The sequence below is a fragment of the Tasmannia lanceolata genome, unplaced genomic scaffold (genome assembly GCF_043159265.1).
Source record: "Tasmannia lanceolata isolate RefF3 unplaced genomic scaffold, GAP_Taslan_0.1 ptg000006l, whole genome shotgun sequence".
Classification (NCBI taxonomy): domain Eukaryota; kingdom Viridiplantae; phylum Streptophyta; class Magnoliopsida; order Canellales; family Winteraceae; genus Tasmannia; species Tasmannia lanceolata.
This window is the reverse complement of record NW_027518683.1, coordinates 36,622,933-36,638,281: the sequence shown is the minus strand read 5'-3', so window position 1 is coordinate 36,638,281 and position 15,349 is coordinate 36,622,933. Positions and strand designations below refer to the sequence as shown.

Here is a 15,349-nt window from a genome sequence, read left to right as displayed (position 1 = left end):
TTATTTATGGAAAGAAGTAGGGCTGCAACTCGAGCCGTGTTTTACCCGACCCGCATCGACCCGACCCGAAAATACCCTGGGTTGGGTTCAGGTTTCATGGGTTCGGGTCGAGCCGGGTTGAGCATTCAAAAGCCCGCATGAATCTTGGGTCGAGCCGGGTTTGAAGGGGCCCGACCCGACCCGACCCGAGTTACATAAGTTATAGTGTGTACATTTTTTCTATTGTTAGTTAAAAGTTAAAAGTGAAAACCCACGCACCCACTGTTACTGTATGTGAGTAATTTCTGCTTCTATGAGTTGAGTTGATTCAAGTGTTTGATTCAGCATTGTTTGATTGTAATTACAACATTGTTTGATTACAGCATTGTTTGATTCAAGTGTAATGTGAGTGTAATTACATCATTGTTTGATTCAAGTGTAATGTGAGTGTAATTTCTGCTTCTATGAGTTGAGTTGCCTTGCCAAACAAAAATTTTCCTTAAAAAATTCCTTCAACCTGAAAAAACCCGACCCGAACCGAACCGACCCGAGATTTATCATGGGTAGGGCCGGGTTTGGGAATCGTGGGTTTTCCGGAAAATAACCCGACCCGACCTGACCCGAGATATTTCTCGGGTAGGGTTGGGTTCTCCAAAAACCGACCCGCCCGACCCGAGTTGCAGCCCTGGAAAGAAGGTTGCTTTGTACAGTTATGATGTTTGTTTATCATGTAAATATATATACAATCAAATTGTTTTTCATCTATGAAACCAAAGTAACACTACTTTAACACTATATCTACTAGTGGTACAGTATCTGAGCCATTGGTAAATCTCAAGAAGTCAACTACTGCAACTTTTTCCGGTGGCCTGAATCTTCCTCCAGCGGTCATGAACACAAGGCTGGGGCGAATGGCTTCCGACCGATGCGATCCATAAGAACAACGAAGGCCATGATCAATTTGCAATCGAAACCCGGCTGGACCTCCAGGCTGAATACATCTTCACTTAGCAAAATTGTGTTGTTCACTTTCTTCCTAGATATCTCGGCGGCCACCTCCCCCGTGCCATCCCTTATTTTGCAATTCCTTCTCCAGAAGCAACCCTCGATCCTGAAATCGGGTCTCAGGACATGGTCGCCTGGGCCGCCCCTGAAGATGTCGGCTGCATCGTTCCTTTGGAGTATTGAACGTCGTCTCATAGAGAAGCTTTGCATCCTTGGCCTTATTTTTGATCCTCCATCTCCTTCAAATCCATTCCATTGATCATGCATACTCAAAATCTGCTTCAAAATTTATAAATATATTAATTAGGATTTACAATAAATCTTGACTCTTATCTCTCAAAGCAACTTTATTTACTTGTATGCCTCTAACTTTTGATAAAATAGACTTATCAATTCTCACTGAACTCTTTAATTTTGTATTATCAATAGCTATCACCTTTTTAAATAAGGTGAGCCCAAAATTTCTCAATGCAATTAACCACAAAATACAACTAGTCTGCAATTGGGTGTTGCTCGGAGATTGATACCCACACACCCTTGTTTGATGCTAGCACTTTATATTACAAGTTGCTTTCAACTCCCGATAGCTGTCAACAAACAATCAAAGAGTTCTAAAATAAAACGAGTGATTATATTGAATCAAGGGAATGCAGACATCATCTTCCGTTGTAATAATATCGTGATTTCATTACAATAATTACTTACTTTTTACCAGAATATTGCAATGTTGTCACAATAATTACAACTATAAATCAGAAATACACTATATCCTAGGGAAATGATATCTGCGCCAAGGTGTTTCGATAAACAAGCGCTCCACTTGTTTGTCATGTAGTATTTAAAGGGAGCTCAGAGGATAATACGGTTCTCAAAAAGCTCTTTAAACCCTTTAAATATTACACGACCGACAAACAAGTGGAGCGCATATTTATTGAAACACTTGGCGCATATATCATTTTCCTATCCTAAGCTATGCAAAAAAAAACTCTTCAACGTCTCTTTTGAGTGCTCACATCTCTAGATTTTTTAAATACATGCACATGCATATATACAACAACACGTAACTGTACGGGTTTCAATGCATATCTCTGATGCAGTCGCAAAACTGGGGCTTCCTCGTTGCCTAGTAGCGGAGGCAAGATACACAAAATAAAGAAGAAAAGGGGCCCTTGGATCACCAGGAATAGAATACTTCAATCACCGTCAAAGGGGTGATATTTACTACGATTCCGTCGAAGTCGAGTTTCCTAGTGCGATGCAGTAAATTCCTCAAAAGTTCGCAAAGAACTCAAAAGCCTAAAGGCAAATTTTCATTCAATAATCCAGAGAAGTTTATGACAATCATTTGATGATATCTATCTGTAAGAAAAAGAAATCCTAAAAGTTATCTTAAGACCTAAGCAATTAATTTCATCGGTTCATCTAAAGTAACATAAATAAAATTTGAAAACTTGACTAAAATACACCTAACATAGAAATTCTGTAATAGACATATAACATATCCATAAAATGCCCATGACTTCCTCAAATCACATCAAATTTGTGTGATCTTGGACTCATTATAAATTTAATCGAAAAACCTTCCTAATGATACCAAAATCTAAGTTAAACAGACAAAATATTCGATGCCTAAAACATAAGCTGCAGATACGATGACAAAAATCATGCTTAAAGAATAATGGACTTGTTCAACCGTTCAACGCCAACTAACCATATGTTCTTGGTGGTTTTTGCTTACACATACAAAACTAGGATTCATATCTTCCCATTAATATTGGAAATCTTCACACAAAACGTGCCTCCAATAAAACAATCAGATACTAAATTCTTCTCTCTTTCTTACCTGAGGTCTGAGAGTGAATAGAGCCCTTCCAGCTCCATCCATGAGAACAAGTGCTCCTGTCAAACACCGGTTCTTCCTTGAATAATTATCAACTCGGAACACCAATTTTCCCTCCTTGTCGAAAACCGAGAACCCATCCGTTCCTTGGAACGCCATGCTCGACTTCTTCCACACAGTTAGCACCGATGATTGATCCGCCGGTATCGGTCCTCTGGCATGGTATTTATTTTGTGTGGGATATATTTTAGACATACTATAAGTTCAAGAAGAACAAAACGAAGATGAAGAAACAAGGAGGAGATCCTAAGAAGTCAATCCTTTGTAAGATGAGAGGTGGGGTTGGCCTTTTATATATGATGTATGAGATTTGCTAGCGTCCAACGCAGAAGGCATTTCACAGATGACCTGTTGCATGTCAGAGCAACCACGTGGGCTCACTTTCCAAGAGATTTTGTCTTCATTCATGAGATGGCTGCTCTGACATGCAACACGCCATCCGCAAAATGCCTTCTACGATGGACGCTAGCAAATCCCATGATGAGTATATATGTTCATTGAAGGACGTGGAAAGAGTTACCTTCATCTCGAATATTGGATTTGTTTTGAGATTATTTAAAGGTTTACATGAGCATTTGATGAGAAGCTACGTGGGTTTTGAACTTTATGCCGCCATCAATGACCTTGTATTCAATAAACTAGAAAATCCATGCTACTTATAAAGGCACCAAGGAAAAAGAAGTATGACTATGGTTGATCACCTCGTCATCGTATGCTACTGTTGATGTTACCTTTTTAAAGTCAATTATCTGTAGGTTTGTTTTTAATTTTTTATGATTCATAGTTACCTTTGAAATGCTCTTTACGTTTGTTTTTATGACTCTTAGTAGAAAATCATGTTACATGGAAAGGGAAGTCGGCAACCGGAGACTTGAGAAAATTACCCATGTTTACAAATTGAATTATTAGAACAAAATTGCCAAAAAGCTGTAGTTATCACAGGCAAACCAGATAATTAGTCATATTCCAATTTGCAGTACGTATGTTAGATTACTTACGTTAGGTCGAGGGACTATATGAGAAAATGATATTATTTTCTTCACACATTTGTCATATGGCCAGTACTTCATGACTTATTCTCTAATTCTGTGTTGGGATTGCCGGAATCACAGGTAATGGAATCAACATGCTATTCTGATTCCACCGGGTTATTGACAAAAGGGAATGGAATTAGGGGCGTAAATAACACTATTGCAGAAATAAAAAATGGAAAAAATGCTAGAATCCGTTCCTCACCCCAAGAGGTGGTATTCTAATTCCGCCCGTCATAATGAAAATTTATTCGAATTTTATAAGTAAACGTTTTTATTTTAAATTTTTTGAAATAAATTTTATTTTATTTTCCCAATTATGTTTACAGGAGAATCAGAACCGATTCCGATTCTTGATTTTGGCAATCCAAACGTAGCCTATGGGCGCATTAATATGGATTGCCAGAACCAGAAATCAGAATTGGCTTCCCCATTTTGGTTTCGCCGGAAATGAGAATACCACCTCTTACGCCTCAAACATATGGTACTATAAATTCCCCCATCTATTCCACCTTGTTTTCAATTCTCCCATAATTGGGTTAGCATTATTTTCCCAATTATGTTTACGGGGGAGAATCAAAACCGATTCCGATTCTTTATTTTCGCAATCCGAACGTAGCCTACGGGCGCATTAATTATAAGAAATCAGAATTGGCTTCCCTATTTTGGTTTCGCTGGAATCATAAAACCGTCTCTTGTGCCTAAAACAGATGGCACTATACATTCCCCCATCTATTCCACCTTGTTTTCAATTGCAGACACACACACACAGATCTGAATTTCACAGAAAAGAGAATCTCAGAGTCACCATTTAGGTTAGAGCCTAGAACTTGTAATTTTACTCTTATTTTAAAGCATGGTCTTCACAGAAATCTGAGTAAGGGATATGGTTAAATTCGGGGAAGGTGTTAGGCACCCCTCATGCCCGGGTAAACCCGATCTCTTGACTTGACTTGGCAGTTTTAGAGAACTTTAGCAAAAACTTTAACCTTTTGTCGTTTATTATGATTAAGCTTAATTCCTATTTTTAAAAGAATAAAAATAATTGATTCGCGTTTCTAGAAATCGAGGTTTTTACTACATGATTCGGGTCCTCAAGGGATTGCTCCCGAATCATGTGGCGACCGCCTCAATGTGGATAATACGATAATTGAAACGAAGAAAAGGGGATTTTGGTTTCCTCCGTTTGTCCAACACCGTCGGATTGCTAGGCTCTCACCTCTATCTCTTTTATCTATGATAGGACCAGAGACGGCGTTGTGAGATAAGGAGAGGGAACGTAATCCTGTTTATTAAAAAATGTAAGGATTTACACTATAGTGTTCAGGGCAAAAGGACCCTAAACCCTAAGATACCTACTACGAAGTTTTATAATTAAAATACAGAAAGTTGGAACTATAGTATAAATATACCTAAAAAGGGGTATGGCTCCGAAAATTCGGCATCATAACAACGCTTGTTGGGTGATGTAGCTCCGAGTTCTTCGAACTTCAATAGAACAATGATGCTTGAGAAGTAGTGTCGCTCCGAGTCCTTGGAAATTTGGCAAAATGCCAGTGCCCAGTGTTGGTAAGCTCCTTGAGTGTTTCTTCCTCTACTCTATCTCTTTGGTAGTAAAACATATGGTATATCAGAAAATATTTTCTGGGAAAATCGAAAAACAAGAAAATCCAGAGGTTTTTAACTGATCCTGATCTTATCTTACCTGAATCTTTTGATCTAGTTTTTACTTTTACACCCCTCCCCCCTATTTATAGGATTTTTGAGTGAAAATGGCAATTTGGGATTTTAAATAGAAAATTGCAATTTGCCCCGACACATGTCAGGTTTTCAGGAGTTTTCGAGGTTTTCGGACCTTTGACAGATCATAACTCCTTCGTTTGGACTCCAAATCGCGCCTGGTTAGATCTGTTGGACTCTTTACAGCAAGGAGAATCCAACGAACCCAGTTTCATGCTTTGAATCAGTGTGGATAATTTTCGTACGTTTTTTGCTCAAAGTTAACTTTTGGTTAAATGCCGTGTAAAAAAGAGCTTTTTGGTTGTGCCGTAAAAGATGGGTGCCGTGTGAATATGGTCATTTGGTTTTAACTTTGGGACAAATTCGTTTTGGGGAAATATTTTTTGCTTTGCAAACCCGAGCGAGATCGAGAGAAAGATAACAGGGGCCTTGAGCTTGTCATATGACTCATCCTTACTACAACCTATCATTAGTACCACCTTGACAAAATTAGGTGTCCACCAACCCATTCATTTATTTAAACTGAAATGTCAGAATCGGGATTGGAATGGGAATCCAATTCCGACACTAGATTTGGGCAATCAAAATGCTACCTAAGACATTTCATTAACAACGCGAGGGTTAGATGTTCGTGGATGATTTTATTTTTTTTTCCATTGATGAATACTCGGATATCTCGACAACCATTTCCGTTTCCCTTACTTCAGCTGCCTAACATAAATTGTACTTGGCTGTTGCTTACAATCATGCCTTACCATAGCTTGATAACATGGGTAAGAAAGAGGAAAGTAATGCTCGGCATTTATTCCAAAAGGTTTCTTCTTCTTCTTTTATTTCCACAATAAAGTTCAATTTCCTATATTATAAAGTAGCACAAAATGTATTAATCACATAAAACTTGTTTTAAGAAAAGACTTTGGAATGACAGGTAGATGTTTGATGGTCTGCTTATGCTCTCAATATTAATTAAACACATAGATCGTGCAACTAAAATATTGGTGCTAATTAATGAAACAAATTAATTTAGGGCCCCTTGTTAATTAAATACATAGATTGTGTAATTAAAATATTGGTGTTAATTAATTAAACAACTTAATATAGAGCCCCTTGTTTTGAGTCAGAAACCACTTAGTAGTCACTAGTAAAATGAGATTCTAGTACCATGTGGTTTTTGACCTAGAATATTGTTTGGATAAGCTATATAATACATAAACAAGATTGCTCGTTGATGTGCAATGACATCCCTAGGGACATAATTAGGTGACTAACTCATCATCTAATTTGGCATTTAGTCATTTAAAAAATCCTTAAAATTCCCTTTGCTATTCTCATCAACAAATCTCATACGCTAAACTTATTCAGATCTCCGTCTATGTTTAGCATTTCATCTAATGGACATTGAAAGGCGCATGACATGAACCTAGAAACCCTGTAATGGGAATTGAATGGAGCATGACATGTTCCACACTAAAACAAAACTAGTTGCTTTGCATCATCCATTTATAAGTTTGAACTAGATAAAAAGCTCATGGAGAGAGAGCATTTCAATGTCACCCATTATCTAATTTGGTAAATAGTCATCTAGAAAGCCCTTAAATTTTCCTTTCTTATTCCCATCAATAAATGCCTTCTACCAGAAGTTGTGAACATCTTTTTCTATGTTTAGCAATGGAAAATGGGTGTGCATTGAAAGAAGCATGACATGACCTTAGAAACCCTATAATGTTGGTTGCCATATTCCACAAGCTAGTTTTTACCTAAAACTGTTACGAACCCGAATGGTTCGTAACGTGATTGATCTTCTTGGAGGGAAGATCAGCCTCTTGATCCACTTCAAGGGAAGGATCAATCCTCCTTTGTGCAAAAAGACACAATTTCTAAGATGATTTCTTCATTCATTTCCATTAAATGTAATATGTGCTTATATAAAACACTTACAGATAAGCATAGAAAGATCTTGAAAGATCTTATGATAATAAGAGAAATAACTACATAAAGATTATCTTAATCTAAATTAGCATCCTAATATATCATAACTACTAAATATATAGCATCCTAAAATATCCCAACTACTAAATATATCCGATGTGGTAAGATCTAATCTTATTCTCTAAAATAAAGAAGTAATTTATTCCACCCCAAGCAGGACCCGTCTAGGCACATAATAAAAACCAAACTAGTTGCTTGACACTATCAATTGATTAATTTGAGAGAGTATTTTACCTCTTCTCAGGAGAGTATTTTATTTCTTCACGAGAGAGAGAGATTGTAGAATATTTTATCCCTTCATGGGCGGCACACTTGTTCTGTTATTTTATCCAAAGTCTTTGTAGACAGCAACTCGGTACGGCAAGCGCGTTCCCACTAATGCAGGTTCAGGTAAAAGATAAGCAGATGTGAATTGTTTTTAACATTAAATTAGTCATCCATGTGAGCCAAGCACCGTACCATTTCTTGCATACATAGGGTTGCTAGCAACTCATATATTTTTTTAACATCTGATATTCCAAATAATTCCTCTAATCATTGTGAAATATAACTATCTGACTTAAGCGTGTGTGTCTTTAGCCCGCTAACGGTTATAGGGTCTGCCATAAAAGCATTGTTGTATTGAAATCCTATTTATTAACAGAATTTCATTTCATGACATCTATTGGGTACTATGAAGGAGTGTATGATGTGCTTACTTATATGGACACAGGCTTGTCCTTAGGTAGAAATGTAGGAATATCATGCCTGTGGATTCACAATTCCTAAAAGGCAGGGAAATATGATATTCAAGTTCTTTGTAGACCTAGAAGATTCCTGGTTAGGGTTGAGATATATATTCAAGTTCTTTGTAGACCTAGAAGATTTCTGGTTGGGGTTGAGATATGATATTCAAGTTCTTTGTAGACCTAGGAGGTACTGGACTAAAGTACTCAGAGCACAAAATAACCAACTGCGTTATCACCAAAGGGTGCTTGGAGCACCAGGTCCGAGTTCCATTGATATGGATATCTCCATAAAGTGGCATGGCAACTGTGACATGGCAAGTGTGATATCTTGATGTCTGTGAACCGCGTGATGCAAAACAATATCGTGGGTTAGAAACTGTGACATATGCGCCCACATACTGTGGCAAAGAACGAGGGCGAAAATCGCCCAAGGGCAGTGAAAGGATTTTCACTTCGGAAACCAATTGGATTGTTCCTGCTCTTCCTTAGTGTGTAGATATTTGTACAATCCCACACGTCTGCAAAGTGTTGCAGAGGTGCAAGGAGGGACGAAGGTTGACCAAAGGGAAGCTCTTCCTGCAAGTCGGAACGATGCAAAAAGTTGCTGTAGAGACTGTAGGACTGTTTAAGTTAGCATTTTTCTGGAAGTAGGGAATTAATCTTAGTAAACTATTTATTGGTAGCTTCAAAGATAAGAAATTGGATTTCTATCTTTTTCAAAACTGATTTGCTTTGATTCCAAATTAGTTTGATAATAGGTTTTTGTGAAAAAGAAAGAGTTTTTAATAATGAAAGGTACCTTTATAAATAGTCATCACATCCCTGCTTGAATAATGTTGACGAAACTAAGAGTTTAGCGGTTGAGTAGTGTCGATGTTCTGAAAAGGACAGAGGATGTTGTAAATATTAGACTATGTGCCCTAAAAGCCAGTACATTTTGTATCTTTTGCATTTCATTTATAAGTAATAGTTACCTTTCATGACATATATTGGGTATATCATATTCGAATGTGTATGATGTGCTTATTTTCCTACACATATTCATCTCTAGATAGCAAAGTAGGAATATCATGCTCAAGGATTCACAGATCCTAAGGAGCAGGGAGATATGGAATTCCGGTTCTTTGCAGACCTTAAATGTTCCTGGTTGGGGTCGATATTGGACATCTCTTCCTATACACAACCAGCACCAGTTTTTCCTATATGCACGTGTCGTGGGATGGCGTACTAAAGTCATCCGGGTAGTGGACCCTAATCAAGAAGAGTGAGTGTGATGATTGGATCACGCACTGAACGAGATCATATTAGAATAGTTGTGGACAGGAGTTAGTAAGGCTATTCTACCCAGACAAAACCCTTTAAATGTCCTTTGACCTGAGGGGTCATATTGGTCTGTGGGCCCGTTCTAGGATTTTGGTCTATCTTACAGTGGTTCTTCTAAGGATCACATTCGGGTAGTACTGGATCTTAGAATAAACCCTCGAGGCCAAAAGGGATACCCAACATGGAATTCACTGCCCTAATTTATAAGGAATGACATCTACAGTTTCGGTCAGAGCAGTAGGCCTATAAAATAGCCTGGACAAGTGGATTTGATAAATGTATTATCAAAGGGTGTTCTAAAACAAGTTGCATGTTTTTAAAATGATTTTGCAAATACATTTGCGGACCTAAACGCTTAACTGGAAGGTATACCGTGAGTGAGCTTGGGGGTAGTGGATGTCCACACCCTGTAGCACCCAACTCATTTGATGTAGATCGGAGAAGGGACTTGCACATTAGATGTGGTTAGGGGTATGACGATCTTACGGTCATCTTCCGGGTTATGTCTCGATGGAGTCCACGAATCCAATGTGATTGTAGTTTTACTATGAAGCGAGATCGCAGTGGCGCCCACCTCTAGATTTTTGTAGGATTGACCGTCGGATCTGTGCGACGATCCCACTCATTACTCGTATGGCCCGTTTACGTCCTTCTAGGATAAGGTTCTAGTATTTATTAGAATGAACGGACATATTGGATCTGTTGTATTAGATACAAGGGAAAAGATTTACATAGTTCATTTGGTGTATGCACCATAGGACGTATATGGAATACCAAATTAGTTAAGTGTTAACTAAATGGTATTTTGGGAATTTCGAATTATTAAATTGGAGCTTTAATCCTATTGGATGAAGGTGTTTAAGTTATGCAATAAATAAAAGACATTTATATATAAAAGAATTAATTCTTGCTTGGGAAGTTGAAAGGTCAAGCAAGAGAGAATTGAAAGGAGACTTGGGAGAGGTCAAAAGACACCTGAAATATGAAAAGTCTACCTCAAAATGCATAAATAGGGGTTGGAAATTTCGTTCACCTATCCGTCCCCTCTCATAGAAGAGTCCTTTTAACTTCCTCTCTCTCATCTCTCTTGATTTCTCTCTCTACTTCTCTCTAGTTTTGCACCTCTAGTTGGAGTTGCACAAAAGAACACCAAAGCTCCATAAATCTAAGTGAGAAATACCTTTACTTCTGATCTATATCAAAAGTATTTGAAGAACAAAAGTTGTTCTTATTCCCTTTGTGTTATCAAAAGGAATCCATCGGTTCAACTTCCGGAGCCGCGTCGTTGAGAACAATCATAGTCGTAGGAGGAGTAGATCAAGCAAAGATTGGTAGTAAATGTTAATCAAATCAACAAGTAAGATATAATATCTTCCCTTTGTATTTATTTAATCACCATCAGATCATCTAGACCCTAGGATCCTAGGTTTAGGGCAAGATAGTTAGAAAAAGTTTTGTTCTTTGGGAGTTCTTTGTTCCGCTGCACATGACGATCTTGCCTGGGGGTGAAAATTGTTAGAAAGGTTGAAAAACCCCTAGCAAAATCGCTACACGTTGCGGAAGAATAAACAGTGTAGAACAAAAAATTTGCTCTAACCCAGGACCCCTATGGACTAATTGATTTTATGGTGATTTAATAAACAAAAATATAAATACCTTTTATGTAGAAAAGAACTCGTTCGCTTGATCTACTCCTCGAAAATTCTCCGGCTATCTAATTGATGCAAAACCGCATTTGAATCGAAGGATTCTTTTTGTTGCGCAAAGGATCTTGTGTACAACTCTTTGTTCACTTTATAATCTAATCTAAATCAGATTATAATATAGGAATATGTATTTAGATCAATGGAGCTTGGTTGGGTATTTTTGTCTTTGACCTAGAAAAGATAAAAGTAGTTGATGGAATTGAAAGAGAAGAAGAGAAAGACTTTGGGGTGTCTCTACCAATTTTCAGCATATGAAATTATGGAAGAGCTGTAGAAAACTCCAGCAATATGTTTTGTATTTATAGAGTTTTCAATTTTCATATGCTTAATCCAAAGTTTTTAGAGAAATCCAAAAAACAATGAAAACTAGTCACAATTGGAAACACTACTTGGGAAAGCAAGCAACCCCACAATTGGAAACCCAAATGGGACGTCCAAGGGTGGCTTTGCTTGCTGCCTAATAAACCCTTGGTTGCCCCATTTGGTTCTCTAGTTTCCAATTTCCTTCATTCAATCTTTCTTTCTCTCTCTCTTTCCAATTTCATCACATGTGTTGCTTTAATTTGAAAAACAAATCTAGCATTAATATTCCAAATATTATTTGAATTCCAAATTGAAATTGGCACACCACATGGGGCATGTGGACATGGGTCTTGAAATACCCTGAACTTGTATTTTAAACTGTAGACACCCCCATTTTGCTACGCTTTAAAAAGCAAAAGATTCGGTAGTATCATCGAGTTTTGAATCCGTATTCAGCATTAGATTAGGCATCCATGCATTTTAGGGTAGATTTCATTTCATTATGAGAGTTTTGAAGTTGATTCGCGATCCTGAAGGTCTCTAGGGGGTTCCTTTGGCCTCTGGAAGATGAAAGTTCAAGTTTCCAAGCAAATTAAAAAAACCTGCTATTTTTAAAATTTTCAGGGTTTCCCTTATTTTTGCCTATTTTGCACTGCAGGGGTATTTTAGTCATTCCCGATGTGTATCATTTGACCCACGAGTTATATTTGAGAAATCTTGAGTGATTTTACAAATTTTGAAAAAAGCTGTTATTTTTATAAACTCATGGGGCTTCTACATTTTTATCATCTTATGGATATTTCAATCATTTCTCATATGTCCAAAACCATCTCGAGGGTACGGCTGATGGATTAGGAGTAATTTCGTAAGATTTGGAAAACCTGCTAAATTTAGATCTCTCAAGATTTTCTCTTAGTCTTGCACTTCAGGGGTATTTTAGACATTTCCAAACATATCCTATTTGGTCCCTAAGTTGTGTCTAAGAAATCCTGAGTCCGTTCATAAATTTTTAAAAATCTGCTATTTTTAGAATTTCTCATGGTTTTCCCTAGTCTTGCGAAATTCTAGCACCTCGGGGTAATTTGGTCTTTTCCTGTGTAATTCTTTTGATCCCCGAAATATGTCTGAGAGATTATAAATGATTTCCTGAATTTTGGAAAACCTGCTAAATTTAGAATTTCTCAGGAGTTTCGCTTGATTTGAAAATTCTAAGTGTTGAGGGCATTTTGGGTATTTTCAGGGGATACCAAATGATCATGTTTAATATTGCTCACCGAAAGGACCCAATTTTAAAAGTTTCTATTTTTGAAGTTTGACCACAAAGACTTTCCATTTTTAATTTTTTCCCTTTAGGGGTGAACCAATCTGAGGGTATTTTGGTCACATTTGGATGTCTAACAGTCAAATAGGGGCATTTTGGTCCGAAAAGTTATTTTTCAAAAAAGATGGTCCGATCATGTGTGAGGGATGCACCATAAATGTCAAATGGGTTGGGTCCATATATAGAATATTGAATTTAGAAAGATTTTATTGATTTTTTACGGAAAAACCCGAAACCCATGTGAAATGGCCCACTGGGCTAAAGCCCGCAAAGATGGAGCTCATGTGGGTTCACCCATATGGGTCAACCACCATGGTGGGCGGCCCACATGGTTGACCCACATGAGTTGAGCACCCATCCTTGATGATGTCACAATTGTGACATCATATTTTTGTGACATCATATTTGTTAAAAGAAAAATTTTAAAAAAAAAGAATAAAAAATAAAAAGAAGGAAAAGAGGAATGATTGCTTAAAAAAGTTTTCTTCCAAAGAAGCAATGTGGAATGAGAATAGCATGTCTTGATTGACAAGAAATTAAGATTGAAATCAAATCCAATTTGGAAACAAGAAAGAAAGAAAGCAAGAGGGGAAAATTGGAAATAAGCCAAAAAGGGAGCTCTCACATTGGAAATTACTATTTCTCTCTTAACCCTAGCTTTTTTTGTATAAAAATCAAAGCAAACAATCCTAGAAAAGATTGAAAAAAATCCAAATTCGTCATTTTTCTCTCTCCTCCCAAGAAAAAAAAAAAAAAAACCTCTTCTCTCTTGAAGTGTGTTCATCTCTCTCTCAAGTGTTCTTCACAAAAGGAATTCTTGAATTCCTTCTTCTTCTCTAATGCTCTGTTTGGTTGCCGAGTTTTTTTTGTGCCGGGGAGTTTTGTGGGAGAGTAAGTTAAATTTTGGTCCCATCCCATGTTTGGTTGCCTTTTAGCACTAGGTTTATTTTAATCCCACTCTTGTAATGATTACTTGTGGGGTGAATTTTTTAATCCCACTTTTGTAATGATTGCCTTTTCATCCCATCCCAAGATAATCCCAGGAACCAAAATAAACTCAGGAACCAAAAATAAGCTTGAGAAGAATTTTTTTCTACCCAACAGTTCAAGCAACCAAACAAAGGTTTTTTTTTCTCCCACCATATCTCCCAGGGTATTTTTTTCTCTCACATAACCAAACATGGGATTTTTATTTTACTAGGATACTTCCAGGACTTTTTTTTTCCCCACCTATCTCCCAGGGTATTTTTTTCTCCCACATAACTCCCGGGAACAAAAAAAACCCGGCAACCAAACAGAGCATAAGGCATCACACAATCAAGGATTATTGGAGTGTTCTTTGGATCTTTTTTAGCGTATTAAAGGGTTGGACAAAGCGTATATCTTGGATCACCAACCCTAGAGACAAGGATCGCGATCAACGGTAAGGATTCTTCATCTTTGTGAAGTAGAAAAAACATGCTAGGGTTTTAATTTTGATGGATCAAATCAACGAGTTTTTCTTTGAAATTCCAGTATGTTATAATATAGATTATAAGTTTTCAAAATCCAAAATTTGATCCAAAAATTAATTTTCCTCCATTTAAAAATGGTTTTCTTTTGTTTTTATTCAATATGGATTTAAATTAGATTATCAAAGCAAGTGTTTGAAAACATGGTTCTTTTTTAAAAACTGATATTTTCTGGGTTTTATATAAAATACAAAACTACTGGAAACTTAATTTCCAACCGCGGTTCGGCCGTTTTATTTTTTATTCTATTTTTCAAAAAATAACCCCGAAAAGGGTTATTTCTTGATGAATGGAGCCAAAAGTATATCAAATCATGTCCAAATTTAGTGAAAATTTGTTTCCAGTAGTTCTACAAGGTTTTTAGATCACCCAAAAATTTTCATATTTTTTGGAGTTTATTTAATCAGATTATTAATTATTTTAAATTTCGGCTATTTTTAATAAATACCAAATCGTTTTAAAAATTGATGAAACTTTCTAGAATTAAAGCCTAATAATAAATGGAAGTTTCCATTGAAAAATATTTTAAAACAGATATGGTTTTTACTGTTTTTTAATCGCTTCCCGGTTTTACATGCCATAATTCTTTTTCTTATTAAATTAATATATTTTCAAGATTTTTCTTTACAAACCAGTAACTTTGGTTACTGAATGTTAGAGAAATATTTTCAATTAATTTTTCTAAAATTTGATAAGGTTTTACAATTTATTTTAATAAACGAGTTTTAACGCCCTATGAGGAGATTTAATTTTTAAGTTTTCAAAATTTTGATAGAAAATTTATAATCTATTATATATCTACTGGAAGTTTTT

The 15,349-nt window shown here is 36.6% G+C and overlaps 1 protein-coding gene and 1 long non-coding RNA gene across 3 annotated transcripts in view; both read right to left on the bottom strand.

Annotated features, from left to right (window-relative positions):
* Positions 1 to 727: 727 nt before the first annotated feature.
* Positions 728 to 3,697, bottom strand: LOC143880263 (protein LURP-one-related 5-like). Its single transcript, XM_077383103.1, has 2 exons — positions 2,828 to 3,697; positions 728 to 1,260 (listed from the first exon to the last, which is right to left on the bottom strand). Exons 1-2 carry the CDS (start codon positions 3,077 to 3,079, stop codon positions 868 to 870), a joined length of 645 nt encoding a protein of 214 aa, XP_077239218.1. The 5' UTR covers positions 3,080 to 3,697; the 3' UTR covers positions 728 to 867.
* Positions 3,698 to 4,761: 1,064 nt separating this feature from the next.
* Positions 4,762 to 15,349, bottom strand: part of LOC143880264 (uncharacterized) — a 33,040-nt gene continuing 22,452 nt past the window's right edge. Inside the window, exons 2-3 of one of the 2 annotated variants that reach the window (XR_013251617.1) lie at positions 9,172 to 9,250; positions 4,762 to 5,520 (exon numbers count right to left, since the gene is read on the bottom strand). This is a non-coding gene — a long non-coding RNA (uncharacterized LOC143880264). Of the gene's footprint in view, positions 5,521 to 8,601; positions 8,986 to 9,171; positions 9,251 to 15,349 lie in introns of those variants that run through there. The other variant, XR_013251618.1, reaches the window with a different exon arrangement.